At 40.8% G+C, this 18011-nt stretch overlaps 1 protein-coding gene and 1 long non-coding RNA gene across 9 annotated transcripts in view; one reads left to right on the forward strand and one right to left on the reverse strand.

The window, feature by feature from the left end:
* The window catches only part of LOC130282279 (sorbin and SH3 domain-containing protein 1-like), a 404864-nt gene that overhangs the window by 4974 nt on the left and 381879 nt on the right, over positions 1-18011 (reverse strand). For all 8 annotated transcript variants that reach the window (XM_056530335.1, XM_056530339.1, XM_056530338.1 and 5 more), the window contains 6 exons: positions 17455-17569; positions 17251-17376; positions 16885-17079; positions 14063-14170; positions 5199-5389; positions 817-929 (listed from right to left, as the gene is read on the reverse strand). In XM_056530335.1, coding sequence (XP_056386310.1) covers positions 817-929; positions 5199-5389; positions 14063-14170; positions 16885-17079; positions 17251-17376; positions 17455-17569 — 848 coding nt within the window. The remainder of the gene's footprint in view (positions 1-816; positions 930-5198; positions 5390-14062; positions 14171-16884; positions 17080-17250; positions 17377-17454; positions 17570-18011) is intronic.
* Positions 5383-18011, forward strand: part of LOC130282280 (uncharacterized) — a 33066-nt gene continuing 20437 nt past the window's right edge. The window contains exon 1 of the long non-coding RNA XR_008846312.1: positions 5383-5522. This is a non-coding gene — a long non-coding RNA (uncharacterized LOC130282280). The remainder of the gene's footprint in view (positions 5523-18011) is intronic.

The raw sequence follows: 18011 nt of genomic DNA on the forward strand, positions 1-18011 counted from the left end.
AAACCACTTTAAATCTATTGTGAATTTGCTTCACCCTAAAGATCTAAAAAGGGTAAAAAAAAATTAAGTAACTTTAGGGTGGACCCCCAAAGTCAATTCTTCATGTGAGCCCTAGAACACAAGAAAAAAGCATAAAATGGGGATCTCCCTAGTGCAGCACTGTAAAAGTTGAGTAGATGTCAAACCAAATGTATGTGTGGACACTAACCTTCTATTGTTGCTCTAAACTGTAAGTGCAACTCTAATGACAGCCTCAACAGATCCCCTCCACCTTTAATCCTCCCTGGTCACTATGTAGTCCTCATGCAAACTCTCACCCTAGATAAGGTTTTTGACGCACTGGGATTCTATGGTCTAAAAGCCTGTCCAGGATGAGAGTTTATCTAAGATAAATTACTGTATATTGGATCTTATGGGCTAATAGCCTTGCTCAACTGCTTTTTGGCGACACAGCAATATTGTTTCATTATCCCCCTGTAGCCTAGAGCCACTAGGAGGTTCCAGTGTAGGCCCAGGTCATTAGGACAGGGGACCTACAGTATCGCCAGGCAGGGCTAATAGATAGGGACACATCAGTCACGCCTCACTCATGCTCGATCCAATGTATACTATCTAATTTTGTGTATGTAAATAATACTAGCCCACACCAGTCGCTACACAATTACAGTGTTGTACTTTAATTAATAAATATATTGCATATGAAATATGTTGTTCTTGATTTTTCAGGATGAGAGTTTGCATGTTACTCCCCAGTCCGATGTTGAAAGCAGGTGATGATACCAATAATCTAATGTTATTTGAAGTGATGAACCTTACCTACAAACCATCCATCATCACACTTCTCCATAACATCAACAACGTCTCCTTCTCTGAGCTCCAACTCATCCTCATTTTGTGGTATGTAACTGTACAAAGCCTGATAGGCAAACCTAGGATGTGAGGCAAAGACAAAGATGTACTAAAGGTGCAAACTGCCACATAAAACAAAGATAAATAACATACAGATCAGGACCTTACATTTTCTGTGTAGGCAAAGAGAAAGGAATTTATCAAAACACTGAAAATAGCTTAACATTTTCAGAAGTATAGCAAAGTTTCTCTAGAATTGCAATGTATGGTAACACAAGGTAATTTTTTTTTTATCAACTGGTGCCAGAAAGTTAAACACATTTGTAAATTCTATTTAAAAATCTTAATCCTTCCAGTACTTATCAGCTGCTGTATACTACAGAGGAAGTTCTTTACTTTTTTAATTTCTTTTCTGTCTGACCACAGTGCTCTCTGCTGACACCTCTGTCTATGTCAGGAACTGTCCAGAGCAGGAGCAAATTCCCATAGCAAACCTCTCCTGCTCTAGACAGTTACAGATTTGTAAATTTCTTCTATTTAAAAATCTTAATCCTTCCGGTACTTATCAGTTGCTGTATGCTACAAAGGAAGTTCTTTTCTTTTTGAATTTCTTTTCTGTCGGACCACAGTGCTATCTGGTGACATCTCTGTCCATGTCAGGAACTGTCTAGAGCAGGAGAGGTTTGCTATGGGAATTTGCTCCTGCTCTGGACAGTTCCTGTCATAGACAGAGGTGTCAGCAGAGAGCACTGTAGTCAGACAGAAAAGAAATTAAAAAGAAAAGAACTTCCTTTGTAGCATACAGCAACTGATAAGTACCGGAAGGATTAAGATTTTTAAATAGAAGTAATTTACAAATCTGTTAACTTTCTGGCACCAGTTGATGTTAAAGAAATTGTTTTCCACCGGAGTACCCCTTTAATGTTACCAGGATAAGCTCAAGCTTACTATTTTACTGTTAATGGTAAGGGGGGCAATTGGTGGACTAGTGATGAGCAATCATACATGACATTCATATTCTGTTTTAGGATCAATGACACCGAGGTAGAAGTAGCTAAAAATATAAAAATTGATCCAATGGGCATATCAGGTAATGGAAAGGGTGATGCCTGTCGAGACTGATGTAATGCAAGTGTCGGTAAATGAGCAGAGCTGAACATTTTAGGTTTCAGATAGGAAGGCCGCATGAAGCACAATGCAGGGCTACCACAAATAGCTAAGGCATCTCATGTTTCAGTAGTGACATAGTGTCCATAAAGAATAATGATTTGACAAGCTCCTAATCTCTATTGCCCCCAGGCAGCTGTGCGAATATCTTGCATTTCCAGGCTGCCTCTCCTTTAATCTCTTCAACTCACTGAGACACATTCCTTCTGTGCTCATGTAGGTAATGGAAAGAATGAGGCAGTGCTGGAGGCTAAGAAAAGGCAGGCCCTAGGGACTGGTTCCCAGTGGTATTTCCTATCCCACAAAGCGGCCAAAGGTCAATCCATGCAGGATGACATCATGTCTTTTTTTCTGTTGCGGAAATATTGCATATCCGATTTACACGATGAAGAAACTGCACTGGAATGCTACCAGAGAATTTTCTTCTATATTAAGGTGTGTGGCAAGAGTCTAACCTAAGTTATCAGCAGCAAATAAAGTTTATACATGTCATAACAAAACCAAAATATTAATGCTCATAAAACATCTAAACGCACCCTACTCTTTAGCTGCGGTTCATCACTATAGAACTAAAGCGTAGCCTTCATGCTGCTGTGTGAGATGGACCTTCTGCTTTACTGTCTTTCTGTGTGTGTTACCGTGTTTCCCCGAATATACACCCTACCCCCAAAATAAGACCTAGACAATGCCCGGGCTGCAAATATTAAAAAACAAACTTTAACTTACCTTCGTCCTCCGTTCCCCCGGTGCTAAGGAACCGGCGTCACTGTCCTCCGCTGTTCTTGCTGCTTCCTGGTGTTGGGACGTCTCAGAGCCTTCAGCCTATCACCGGCCACAGCAATGTCCTGCCTCTGCCAATGACAGGCTGAGCGCATTGTCATGTAAGAAGCCGGTCGGCTTCTTACATGACAGTGGGCTCAGCCTATCATCGGCAGAGGTGGGACATCGCTGCAGACGGTGATAGGCTGAAGGCTCTGTGATGTTCCCATCCCCAGGAAGCAGCAAAAACAGCGGAGGGACCATGAGGCCGGTTCCTTAGCACCGGGGGAACGGAGGACGAAGGTAAGTTAAAGTTTGTTTTTTAATATTTGCAGCCCGGGCACAGGAATACAAAGTACAGCGCAGCGGCTGATAATGATTTGGCTGGGGGGGGGAGAGAAGCAGCACTCGCGGGTGACATACGGTGCGATTAGTGCAGCGTATTGGGGTGCAGCGCTGGGCTGATAAACGTGGGGGGGGGGAATGACGTTGGGGGGCAATGTATGTTGTTCAATGTACATACCGTAAATAAATAAGCCCTACCCTGAAAATAAGCCCTAGTGTGTTTTTTGTGACTAAAATTTATATAAGACCCGGTCTTATTTTCAGAGAAACCCGGTATGTTAGGGATCATTTGAATATCCCTTTTCCATTGAAGTATGAATGGCCTATATGTCTCCATTTGCCCTCAGTCTGTTTATGAGAGACATCATAGGAGCAAGACTTCGCCCACTCTGAAGATGAGCTCAGGGAATACCATGGTTAATAGTTATACTATATACTTATACTATGGTCAAGAATAATGTTACTCCTCGTGTGCAAACACAGAATGACATATTTTAAAAACTCAACTGAAATAACAATTACAATTATATGGATAGAAATCTATCGACTTTCTTTGAATAATCCTTGGTGTTTTATTCACACATCAAAAGTAGTCAAGATGCGACACGCGTGTTGCATCTTGACTACTTTTGATGTGTGAATAAAACACCTATGAAATTATGGGTGCCGAGATTTCCTTACTTTTATGGACTTGCTCTGGTCTACGAGCACCACGTATACACGAGTGCCAACCCGAATTTCTACAAATATATGGATGACAGTGGTCCTCCAGAGATGACCACCTTGCTGATGCAGTTTATGACCAAAGGAACTCCATTAGTTTTGCATACACTGACCCTAGGTAAGGCTGGGTTCACATCACGTTTTTACCAATACGGGACCGCACACGGCTGGGGGGAGCTAAAACCTTGCGATCCCATATCCCTGCCGTATGCCGCCCATATGTAATTCATTTCAATGAGCCGACCAGAGTGAAACGCTGACTCTGGCCGGCTAATTTTTTCCCCGTATGCGGTTTTCCCACCGCACCTAAAACCGTAGTCGACCATGGTTTGAGGTCCGGTTGAAAACCGCATACGGGGCAAAAATGAGCCGACCGGAGTCAGCGTTTCACTCTGGTCGGCTAATTGTAATGAATTACATACGGCAGGGATACTGGAGCGCAAGGTTTTAGCTCCCCCAGCCGTATGTGGTCCCGTAATGGTAAAAACGTGATGTGAACCCAGCCTAATGGAGAAAGAAGTCCAGCGCAGGCAAGATGCAATTTTCTTTATTTATAAATCAACACACATGGACAATGCACAAGTTGACGTGTTTCGGCCATGGTATGCAGTCATACAAAAGCAGATTGTGATTAGATCTTTTATATCTAAAAACAATGAGGGAGGAGATGGAAAAAGGGAGGAAATCAATCACAGGTGAAAAAATGCACCTGTTCCAGATCCTCCCTTAACCCATCACATCCCCAACCCTAGAAAACAACATGTAATAGCATAAAAAACTTTATATATGAACATGTTACTAAAATGACCGGGGAACACACAACCCTCTTTTTCCTTTTTTTTTTTTAAGATATAAAAGAGATGTAATCACATTCTGCTTTTGTATGACTAAGGCTGCATACTGCGGCTGAAACGCGTCACCCTGTGCATTGTACATGTGTGTTGATTTATAAATAAAGAAAATTGCATCGAGCCTGCACTGGACTTCTTTCTCCATTGCTGTGGATCTTTAAAGAGGAATTGGAGTACCCTTGCCCGAGACACAGAGGAGGCAAGGGGTCGAGCTGAAAACTATCTGGTTTGCGACAGACCCTAGGTGTCTATTTAGCTGGGGGCATAGTATGGATGACATTTTCAACTAGTTAGTGCTAAAAGCTCCTGCCATACGTTGACAATGGATTGGCTGCAAGCAGTTGGCAAGCTGTTGCATCTGCCCCTAGAAGTCATATGCTATGGCATGTCAGACTACAGCCCCTAAATTCTGGTACTGGTAGATGTATGATAGAAGATCTTAGCAATCATGGTGATTATATATATATATTTGTATTTTCAGAAGGCCAATGAGATGTAACTTACGCATCTTGCGGCGTCTGGCTCCTCTCTAAGCTGTCTCTTCTCGTCTGTGCCTGAGGTTGCTGAGAAATGATTAAACATTGTTTATTGTCATAGGAAGACACTTTGTGTCGATAGTCAAAGGGGTGAGAGACAGTACTGCAGTAACGGACTGATTTCTCTGCAATGCTTATTATCTCATTGCAGACAGCTTCCTGTTGACAGTCAACAAGGGAAAAGAGACAGGAAAAGATGGAGACATTCCAGAGTGCATCAGACAAGTCCAGTATATAAGAGAAGTGTAGATCCCGTTAAGTCCATGAAGTGGAGTGCAGGAGTAATCCAAGGGTAAGCATGGAAAAACAGGCAAGATATAGAAGAAGGGAGAATTTAGTACAGATATACAAAAGGCACAGAGGAGAGCCTGGTGCAGTTAGCATACAACTGTTAGAAAATGCTCTGAATCTAGCAAAGAATGCCGGTGAGCTTGGCTCGGTCATGCATTACTGCGGTTAGGAGTCAGAGTGCAGGCGTAGCAAGAAAGAGTATATTATTTGTACTGAGAAACAGAAACACACGTGTTAACACATACAGGATCAAATGCACCAGTGGCTGGTCTATACCCATCGCATCAGGATCTCTTACCACATAGCTCTTTTCAGACTCTGTGAGGTCTGGTCCTGTGGTCAGTGTATAATGAGGTTGCTGTGGTCATCAAGCAAATTATAAGGGACACATTTAGTATGGGTTATTCAGTTATAGAGAAACATAGATAGGTACATAATACTTTGAATCTATGACATTTCCAATTGGTAAATTCCAATTCAGTAGCTGCTGAAGGAAGAAAAAAACCATTTATAAAGCCAACATGGCTTCATGAAAAACCATGTACCAAAATAGGCCACTGTCTAAGGGGATTCATATTGTGTTCCTGGTCATCACTTTTCCATATGCCTGTTTTTACTTTAGTGATTTATATACCTATATGTCTATTATTGTGTCTATTGAGTATTAAACAAGCAGATAGATACGAAAATAAGGGCCCAACTATGCCAGAACAGATTTGGTGCTGATCTCAGATTTCCATCATTTTACCTTTTAATGTTCAATGAAACTTTACTGAGACTGCTGTGCCAGAGTCTGAAGGGTGAAGGGTTTATATGAGCCACTGAATGGCCATTATTTCAGAACCAGCATGGACACTAGTCAATGTTATTTACTGATATGTGTCAGGAAACAAATGTAGGTGGGAGTGTCAATGGGAATTACAGAGACATAGAACAGATATATCAAAGAATTTATACTGCTGAAACCAATTGTGGCCTATGCCTGCTCTGTGGTCGCTTTTATAATGGCCAATGTGTACTCTGAAAGGGCTCAGTATAATGTGTACTATGCTAACAATCCACTGCACCTTGTATTATCAGTTCACTGTGATAATAAAAATGCATATGAATTATCTTTTTATACATTAAGGTCTATCCACACGTATGGTATTTTGCGCAGATCTGATGCATGGGATTTCAAGCTGTGTTCAGTCATTTAGTTTACATTGAAATCTGCAGCAGAAAATCCTGCACATCAAATCTGAGCAGAATACTGTACGTGTGAATAGACCATTCATGTTTATAATATATATATATATATATATATATATATATATATATATATATATATATATAATTAATAATATAGGAGGTCATCTTATCCTAATAATACACATTAAAAATAAATTGGTGAGTAAAGTCGCCAATGTACAGGAGGGACAGGTGTACGATCAGGACCAGAACCATACATACTTTAGCTGTAATGGAACAATCAGTTTCTGACACAGAGATCAATCTTTTTCTGCGTAGACAGTATAATGTCTATACTCAACCAAACAGCCCTACAAAGCCCCCAAGCAACATGAAAGTAACTACAATACACTCAATTCAAATGTATGACCGCCTCTAGACTAGTGGATAATCTCATGTAAATAGGGCATCTGCCTTTTCTGAACAATGATGCAGCAAAATGGAAATACTGTTCAAGAATACAGTATCAGTTGGGTTTTCAATAAAAGTACTGTTCAACATTTATATATATCACTGTTAAAAATGTTATACTTCAAAAACGGTATACTAAATAGGTGAATGGATATAAAACCAAACAATACCTTTCCCGGAGCTGATGTGGTTACCACATTTCTGAAATTAGCTTTTTATTTCTCAGCCAAGTGTCAAAGGTGGGGGACAAGCTGCTCAAGTGCCACAGCCTGGCATGCCTTCTCACTTGCTTTCACCTCCAGCCCCTCCTTGATTCACATATACATAGACCTGATCATAAGTCAAGACAGGGCTGGGAGGTAAACACGGACTTGAGCCAGGCTGTGGCACTTGAGAAGCTCATCTTCACTTCCTTGACACTTGGCTGAGAAATAAAAATGTGATTTTATAAGTTTGGCAACCACCATAGGCTCCAGTAAAGGGACAGTTTGTTATTAGGGCCAGTTGCTTAAATTTTAACAGTCCAGACTATTGGTGCTCAGTACTGAAAAAAATAGATTACAGAAGACACTGTTGACTCCACATGGAAAGTTATGCTTGTCTATTGAATATTTATGAGAGTGGAATAACACTGGGTACATAACCTGTTCCTTATTGGTGACAAATACTGTACAGGATGATTTCTATAAGACTGAGTGAAACCACAGGATGAACATAAATGATGATTATAAAGTTGGCTGTATGATAATGCAATGTCACTATGTAGACTGCTTAAAGGAGTAGTCCAGTCCTGAAAAACGTATCCCCTATCCTAAGGATACGGGATAAGTTTCAGATAGCGGGGGGTCCGACTGCAGGGATCCTCCGCAATCTCCCATGCATGGCCCTGGCAGCCAGCGGGAAGGGGACGTGTCGACCACCGCACAAAGTGGTGGCTGACAAGCCCCCTCAATACAGCTCTATGGCAGAGCCGGAGTGGAGCGGCTCTGCCATAGCGCTGTATTGAGGGGGCGTGTCAGCCGCTACTTCGTGCGGTGGTCGACACATGCTATCGGGCCGGAGTGCCCGCTATCTGAAACTTATCCTCTATCCTTAGGACAGGGGATACGTTTTTTTGGACTGGCTTACTCCTTTAAAGAAGACGGCTCATGCTAGATAGTACAGAAAAACGTATCCCCTATCCGCAGGATCCTCGGGAGCCCCATGCTCTCCCACAGAGTGGTGCGTCACAACCACCTGCCGCCACGCCCCCTCCATATATCTCTTTGGGAGAGCCGAAGATAGCCGAACGGCTCTCCCATAGAGATATATGGAGGGGCCGTGGCAGCCTTCGGGTTGGGGTCGTGACGCACCAATCTGTGGAAGAGCGGTCTAAAACTTATCTCACGATCTAAAACTTATCCCCTATCAGCAGGATAGGGGATGAGTTTTTCTGCACTGTCAGGCATGAGACTTGTCCTTTAATGGCAGTACTATGTTAAAGGGAACCTCAGGTGCAGAGCAGACTGATGTACGGTGTATTGGGAAAAGATTCAGTATATGGTGCAATTTATTGATTTCCATCTTTTCTGTGGGCCTTTGAGTCCAGTAGGCAGTCCTATTGGATACACAGCTATCTCTGCACCCACATTAATACAGGGAAATGTGCTCATCACTCCACCCACTGGATTCATAAGCCCACAGTAAGTTGGCAATACAATTAATACAATATGCTGTACTGCTTATTTTCATACATAACCATACATCCATCTGCTCAGCTCCTCCTTACCTTTTCTCAGATAGTGAAGCAAGTACCAACTTGACCGGTTCCCTATAACTTATTATTTTAGCTAAATCAATGGGCAGAATCTGTTGGAGAACATTGGCTGAATTATAAAGTTTGTCTAGATAGACTACATAGTCTTAAACAGAAAATGGATTATCATTAAATATTATAAATATTTAACTTTATAAAAGGATTCCAAATAAATGGGAATTTGACAAATCAGTTCAACTATCTATTGTGCTCCAATTTTACCCACAAAATGAAAACATGTCTATATTGAGCAAGAACTTGAAAGGGGCAAACAGGTAGTAAGAAGTTAAAGTATTGTTTTCACGATTGGTCTAAAGATGGTGATAGAAATAGAATTTTCTTTGGGCTTACCACAATAGAGTTTGAGTTCAGAGTATTAACCGGGGAGCCTGTAAGCTTTACGGGACTTTTAGGTAATGGAACCGTTTGTTCACCGTCAGATCTGCAAGGCTAATGAGATGATGTAAAGGGACAAAAGATGCAATGAGAATGGGATGAGATGTGAATACATAATAAATAAATCACGTAACTGCACAGCGATTGCTAGAAGCCATGCTGTGTTCTGGTACACACTCTCACATAGAAACCACTATATTTATGCATGCAAGAACATCATGTACAACAAGAGGATCTCTAATACATAAAACATATAGGTCATTGCTAAGCAAGGGCTATTCAAGAAATGAATGATGTCCTGTAACAAATATGGCAAATATATAATATCCGGTCCCATAAAAATACTAGTTTTAAAGGATCTTCTGGTAACCTCAGCATAACACTCTGAAGCTGACAATGGAGAAGATTTATTACTGTTATAGGATCATTTCACAAATCACTTATCCTTGTTGGGGATACGGACTGCATTTGCAATAACATCATATATTACAATATTAGAATATGAATATGACCACAGTATTTTGTGCAATGGTGCTGGTAAAAAAAAATCAATACAGTCCAGATCCTAATACAGTTTATAATAAAGATAGATTTCCAGCAGCTACAACACTGTACAGAACGTTACATCCTTCATTGGACTAGTTTTGGTAGGTACTAGCCACTACATACTAAGAACACCACATAAAGTCTGCTGTTTGGATATGCTCTTACCCAGTCATCAATACATCACAAACTATTTACTGCCACCCCTTGTGTTCCCAGAAGGTAATGAACACATGCAGCCAAAATCAAAACTCCATGCATTGCTTTTATCAATAGCCACTAGATGTTCCAGATAATCCTGACAACATTAAGCCGCCATTGGTGAACGCATGGGGGCATAGTTTGGGATGTAGGAGTTTAGCAGCATTTTGGAACGTGGCCTTACAGATGACATTGACACAAGATAAATCTGTGTTATTCACTTTACCTGCAATGGCTTTAAAGGAGGTCTATGAACACACACACACATATATATATATATATATATATATATATATATATATATATATATATACACACACACACACACACACACACACACATTCATTTATATTTATCTGTATATATATTTGTGTGTATTATGTTTGTATTTTAGGTCCAATTTAAAATTACACATTTTGGAAATCCTGTTTGAGATACAGTATGTGGTCTGACTAAATAGGGGGTGTTAAAGGAGTAGTCCAGTGGTGACTCAGTGGTGAACAACTTATCCCCTATCTTAAGGATAGCCCAGCGGGAAAGGGGCGTGTCGACCTCCGCACGAAGCGGCGGCCGACACGCCCCCTCAATACAACTCTATGGCAGAGCCGAAGCTCTGCCTTCGGCAATCTCCGGCTCTGCCATTGAGATGTATTGAGGGGGCGTGTCGGCCGCCGCTTCGTGCGGGGGTTGACACACGCTATCTGGCCAGAGAGCCGGGGCCCTGTACAGAGGGATCGCAGGGGGCCCCAGCGGTCGGACCCCCCGCGATCTCAAACTTATCCCCTATCCTTAGGATAGGGGATACGTTTTTCACCACTGGACTACCCCTTTAATTCTGCTAATTCTGCTAATTCTACAAATCAGAAATCACCATTTGCTCATGACTGCTTCCAAGGCGTAAAGAACTCCAGATTACTAAATTTTATATGAAATATATTGGTAAAAATGTTACTGTAAAATATTCAATACTTGTTTGGGGCACATGTATCTTTACAGAGATTATTAGAACAAACATATATACGTAGATAAGAACAAATAGAAAAACCAGCGCTCGGAGGCAGTACAAAACATGATATCAGTCAAACCATAATATAGTAGATTATCACTGAGATGAACTTACTTCACTAGGGGAGATGTGTAGGTACAGTTACCTTTCACATCATCCCCTTCCAGGAGAGTATGACAAAAAGGCCAGGAAGCCCGTGGATAGATAGGATAGGATTTATTGCGGCACGTTTCGGAGGGCTTACAGGATCGCCTCCTACCTCAGGTATATAACCTGCATAAGGTTATATGCCTGAGGAAGGAGGCGATCCTGTAATCCCTCCAAAACACGTCGCAATAAATCCTATCCTATCTATCCACGGGCTTCCTGGCCTTTTTGTCATACTCTCCTGGAAGGGGATGATGTGAAAGGTAACTGTACCTACACATCTCCCCTAGTGAAGTAAGTTCATCTCAGTGATTATCTACTATATTATGGTTTGACTGATATCATGTTTTGTACTGCCTCCGAGCGCTGGTTTTTCTATTTGTTCTTTTCTTATACACGGACCACGGCACTGTGATTCCGGCTCACCCTGCACCCTCCCTAAGGGATGTCTATATGACGGAGATTGTTTCAGTGTACAAGTGACAAGAGGACTCTAGGTGTTAGTGGGGGATCACTGCCCTGTGACCTCCCACATACACCGGGTGAGTACAAACCTCTTCTACTTCCAATTGCTTTTGGGATCCGAGCGCCGCCTTTTTCAGTTTTATCTATTATATTTTATATATACGTAGATAGTAGAGAAATAGTTCTCCTTTGTACTTGAAGCATGTTGATCAAGTAAAAATCATTATTTTTAATCTATGTGAAGCAAAACATGTGAAAAGTATTCTCTATAGTCTACACAAAATGTATAGAGCGGGCTTTGTGCACGGAGCGAGCCGGAGCATCAGCCAGGACATTGAGGGAGGTCCCAGGATCAGACACTTATCCCCTATCCTGTGGCTAGGGGATACGTTGGTAGGTATCAGAGTTCCCCTTTAATGATATAAGAAATACCTAAGTTTTATCCTTTAAGAGAACATGTCCCTACTGCCTTTTTTTTTTTTTTTTTTTTAAAGAAAAGTCTTGTGTTATTCATAAAATTATTTTAAAGTATCTTTTCTTAGAGCTCTCCATTGTGCCATTCCTGTTATTCCAGCTAGCAACTTATCGAAAATTGATAACTGGGTGTTGCGAGCTGGGGTTGTCTCTGCACAGTCTGAGACTGTCCAGCCAACTCTATAGGGACACATCTCAATTGTCAATTTATTAATAAATATTCCGGGGTAATAAAAGTGACAGCAGTACAACAGTACAGAGCTATAGGAAGGGATGCTCCAGAATTGTTATCCCATGGGGAATACAGTATTGACAGAAACAGATTTATCAGAATTGGATATCCTTTTTAAGCTTCCAGCTCATTTTAGGTAAGAGCTTCCTTCTTAATTCTCCATATACATGCATGTTTTTCAATGTGGAAATAAGAAAAATCACTGCTGCCAGACTTCTCTGGCCACCGCTTACATCCTGTAGAAACAAAGGGCCAGGCATATTGAAATCCAACATACCTGATACTTCTTTCTCCTAACATCTAAAAAGTTTGAAAAATAATAGGCTGAGAGAAAGTAGGGCAGGTACTATTGCTATATTGTAATTTTACGGGGTCACAGCAGGAGGATGGTAATGTAGATAATCCGTAGAGAGGAGCTAATTATCGGGGTGCATATACCTATTGACATGGCAATCATAGATAAATAGCAAGCAATAGAAACAGTAAAGGTTGCACTCACCCGTCTAGATTAAAACTTTGGGCTTTATTGAAATCCATCAAAAGCAGTTGCCCGGAGAAAATAGGAGTCGGTGATCAGCGGAACGCTGAGAGACTGGCCGGAGGCCTCCGGCCAGTCTCTCAGCATTCTGCTGACCACCGACTCCTGTTCCCTTCGGGCAATTGCTTTTAATTGATTTCAATAAAGCCTAAAGTTTTAATCTAGACGGGTGAGTGCAACCTTATACTGCTTCTATTGCTTGCTATTTATCTAAAAAGTTTGAACACCTTAAGACTCATCAGATGATTGACTGGTCATGTCGAACTCGGCAAATTTAATTTGTAAGGCGACCTTTACATTCCACACAGCCCTGAATGCCCAAACACCAATAACATTCTCTCTATGTCAAAAGAGTTACTCAGAGTTATATCTCAGGTGCCATCTATCTCCAGGGACACAAACAAAATAAACACAGATGCTTCTAAAGGCAGCTTTTGCCTACAACCAGCCAGAAGACTCAAAACACATTGGATTGTTGGCATGCTGCCCACAATACCAATGATTTACCTTCTAGTTTTCTGGACTACCCTGTGAGTGCTCTTTGGGAGTACCCTTTGTAACCAACTGTTTGTAATGGTAGGAAGGAAGATATCCAGCGCTTGACTGGGGAACAGGTCTTTATTTAATATCCACAAGAAGACATACAGGTACACGGAGACATGTGACACGTTTTGCCTTGTGACTAAGGCTTGGTGACAAGCCGAAACATGTCACATGTCTCCTTGTACCTGTATGTCTTCTTGTGGATATTAAATAAAGACCTGTTCCCGAGTCAAGCGCTGGATATCTTCCTTCTTACTATTACCTGGGTGTAGTCCACGCCAGTCCGTGCGCTTCCTGCAAAGGGTGAGCTGATACAAACTTTTTCTGCAACTGTTTGTAATGTCTTGTCCACAACATAATATTCCATATTATTCATATACTATTTAGAAAAGATATTAGTATGTAGATTTGCAAGTGATTCTCTGCTCAAGGTGCTCTTGTAGGGTCAAACATGCCCGATCAGTATGAGAAGGAGGCAGTCAAAGGCAGTGCATGCAGCTTGAGAGCAAGTGGCTTTTCATGTTCAAGCAGCAAGCTACACAAATTTAACAGCATATTACCTGTGATACACTGACCCTGCCTTTAAGCCTGGGAGGTGGCTGATTTGTGACAGGACAGGACAGTGCAGAAGGATAGACAGATGAAGAGAGTGGCATTGTGTCTGTGGTCTTCAAAGGAGAGAAAGCTTGTCAGATTGTTCAGTGCAGATCATCTTTACGATAGGTTATTAAAAAAAAAACAAGCACAATAAGGTGCACCTGGTGTCCATACATGACCGTTTCATGGCTAAATCCCAATAACCAACATCTTATTGGTTGTCATTTTGGGTCATATAGTTGTTGCCATTAAGCAAAGACAAGAGGTGACCATTTACTATTGCAGTGTTATGCCTCATTCATAAAGTGACTTTTCAGAATAAAATTATTATTTTATCAAACCAGGTTAAATTATATTTTTTCCTACATAGGATTAGATTTGGAGATTTTATAGCATATGGTGAAAGAGTTGAAAGGCTGGATTATGTCAAATAGGACTAAAAAAATGAAGGTTCATTTTTGGTCTCCCGTTCCCACTTGCAGATACATAATTTGGGAAACAGGAGTATATCAGGGAATACAAAGATTGTGATGAGGGATGGGTATTAAGAATGTTTTAGGCTACAAGGTCTTAATTTTGATTCTATAGAATAACTTTATATAAGCTACTCCAGGTGAGAATGTAGCCTTTGCCTTAGGGGCCTTTTACAATGGCTGATTATTGGCCTAATAAACATTTGTAGGAAATGCTGTTCCTTATAAGTGACCAATGTAAAAAGGCCAGTGATCAGCTGACGAATGAGAAAGCACTTGTTCTTTGGCTGAACACATCATTAATTTGGGACTAAAAATCATTGTTAGTGGGCTGCACATTGCCACCTGTAAATGGGGATGTGAAACCAACAATGATTAAAGTGAAAGGCTCATTAGTTCCCCAAGACTCTCTGTCCTCTTCCTCTAGACCTAAGTCCTCACAGACTTCTCAGCCCCTCTGCCCTCCCCCCCAGACCACTCTGTCCTTTTGATCCACTAGGTGCATGGGTCAACCAAACTTATAGCATCATGTGGTAAGGCTTTTCAAAGACTGAATAATCTATGATATGTCCCTTACTCAATTCCTTTTAAATTATTACTTCAAAATGGTAGTGAATTAATTTGAATTGTTTTACATACAGTTTGACAAAGTCCACAATGTGAATGGGCTATAACACAACACAAACACTACAATTAGTTAGCAAGACCCACACGCATTTGTTTTTAAAGGTAGTAAAATTGCACTGCATAGGAGCTGAGAAACATGGGTTAGTAGGAGTGATAATGTGTTCATGACAATCTATCAGTAAAGAGTAATTCTTAGACTCCTGAAACTTCACTCTTATGCACATGAGCTGAGAGCACACACATGCACCATGTACCTTAATGGGACTGCCCTGAGATCTTTTGACATCCTCCTGGACATTACTGACAACGTTAAGACGTTCCTTACATAACTGTCTCTCGTCAGAGGAATGGGCATTTGTTTTAGTCTCTAGTCCTGCACATTGGTTTACACTTGGTATTCTTTTGGTGTCCCTAATCGTATCATTTGAGGCTTGCCAATTGTCATGCTCACCATTTTCTATAGAACAAAGATCACTCTTGGAGGTGTGCTGGTTACGTAAGACATCGGTAAGCTCTGAAATCAAGATATCATGAGGTACGCTCATTTGCATTGGAGAGCCTCTGTAACTGGACGATGAACCAGCAAACTTCTCATCACTGTGTGGAGAAATAACGTAACTAATTCTAGTGGAAGATTGTGGCCTGGATGGGTATGTTGGCACTGAAGACAGTGCAGAGTTTGGGGTGGATCTACCAGAAAGATTACAATAATGGAGACTGACAGATGGTGTTAGAGACAACGTAGGGCTGGCAGCTGCTGATGGAGTTATGTAGTCTATGGTACAAAGCATGGCTTCGGGTAAAGGAGGAAGTGGGGGAGTTGAGGTATATCCGCTATTATGGGAAACACCCATTGTAAGGGAAATCCATTCAGATGTGATAGCCTGTACTTCTGGAGAAAAAGCTCTGCGAGAGACATGAGGTGGAGTAGTAGTGCGTGGCCTGGCAGAGCTAGGAGACTTAACAGAATAAAAGGGGAAAAAAAGGAAAACATAAAAAGAGGAAGAATGTGATGGAAAAGAAAAGGACAAACACAAAAATATGACAAATTATCCATTTCAATTGCTTGTTTAGGAAACGTTTCAATAGTTTAGAATCACCATAAGCCTATAAGACAGTGTCCACTATTGGAAGCTGCAGCACCACATATATCCACCAGGTGGAACAGCTGACTCAGGTCTTTACTGCATTGTTCTATGCACTGTATTTTGTACATAATAGTCAAGTCGTCACTGGGTTCATATCCCTAATATGGTCATGTAATACAATCCTAAGAAATGGCTAATAAAATGTGAAAAGTCCCAAATTAATGACAAAATGACCCTTGGAGTCTCACATAGAACAGGGAAGAGGCTCTGTAGCAGGCTGCACTATCTAGGTTAAGGATCCCTGAACTTGCATATCACTGGGTTGGCATCTATACTAAAATACATCATTCTATATTATTACTAGCTATTCTCTCACACAAACCATGTACACAGACCTATTTTAGACCTAGAAAAGATAGACCCAGACTTATCGTTATTGCCTGTTGTCCATTCCCAGATCTCACATATAAACACCTACTTATAATGGCGTCCTACTTGCCGAAAACTGACAACTTTATACTTTTGGTAAATACACAAAATGTATCATACATGGTAATATTCACACTTTAGATAGTGGAGCATAGTAAAGAAACATACCTGTGGGGAGGCACTGGTGCTTCTATTTGGGGAATATGTAAATGGCAGATCCATATAATCTGGTGCATTTTTTACACGTGGCCTCTTGAGAACATCTACGTAGGTCACCGGAAATATACCTTGACGGTTGGTGCCAGATATCTTTCCTTCATACCAATTTTCATCTACTCTACGAATCAGTGTTATCCTTTCTCCCTTGAAAAAGAAAGGTAAAAGAAAATATAAAGTTATTATGGGTTAGGGTATCTAATGAACCTTGTACCAATCTATCCATCGTCTCTGTTCATCTTTCTTCATACATCCCTATACCCATAATTTAATTCAGCCAATTTTTTTAGGCTTATGAAATGAAATTTCCCACACTACCTTTTTAAATGACATTTCTACTGCAGTATCTCCATTAAAGTTGAACTTGGCCACAGCTTCTCCATATTCCAGAACTTGTACTGGTGCAGGCTTCGGTGCCTGTGCTTTCTCTGTTTGTGGCAGTATCTACAGTAACAGTGTGGGTGTTAGATACTGACAAAGAATAACGGCTTCTGAATGATCGCATTAGTGTAATGGACATACCTCAATGTAAGAAATAGGGAAGATTCCTGACCTCCCGTGATGCTCTCCTTCAAACCAGTTCTGATCTATCTGCTTGTAAATATAAACTATGTCACCCTTCTGAAGTGGCAACTCCCTATAAAGATGAAAATTATTCCAGTATTACATAATGGACTTTAGGTTACATTTTAGTTTCTGAAGCAAATTAAGCAGACAAAGTCATCCTGGCACAAAGAACAACATCAATGTGTAAGCATACCCAAGGTTTAGTTTGGTGACAGGTACTCTAAGGATTTAAGTTATATCCACCATACATTTTTTGTACTTGGAAACTAATACACTACATCCTATTGACCTCAACAGGCTGGTGCTATAACTTATTATACAGTATTACTGCTACTGATAATACCTGCCCTGCTTCCCATTATATTTGATTGTGGGGATTTAAAGAGAAATCTCAATATACCAGATCCTCATTGCATTGCTATAACTTTTTTTTATTCTTGACCTCCTAACCTTACACATGCATCAATGTACAAAAACTTTTTTTTTTTTTTTTTAACTAAGCGCATAATTCT

This window comes from Hyla sarda, chromosome 7, assembly GCF_029499605.1.
Source record: "Hyla sarda isolate aHylSar1 chromosome 7, aHylSar1.hap1, whole genome shotgun sequence".
Taxonomy (NCBI): domain Eukaryota; kingdom Metazoa; phylum Chordata; class Amphibia; order Anura; family Hylidae; genus Hyla; species Hyla sarda.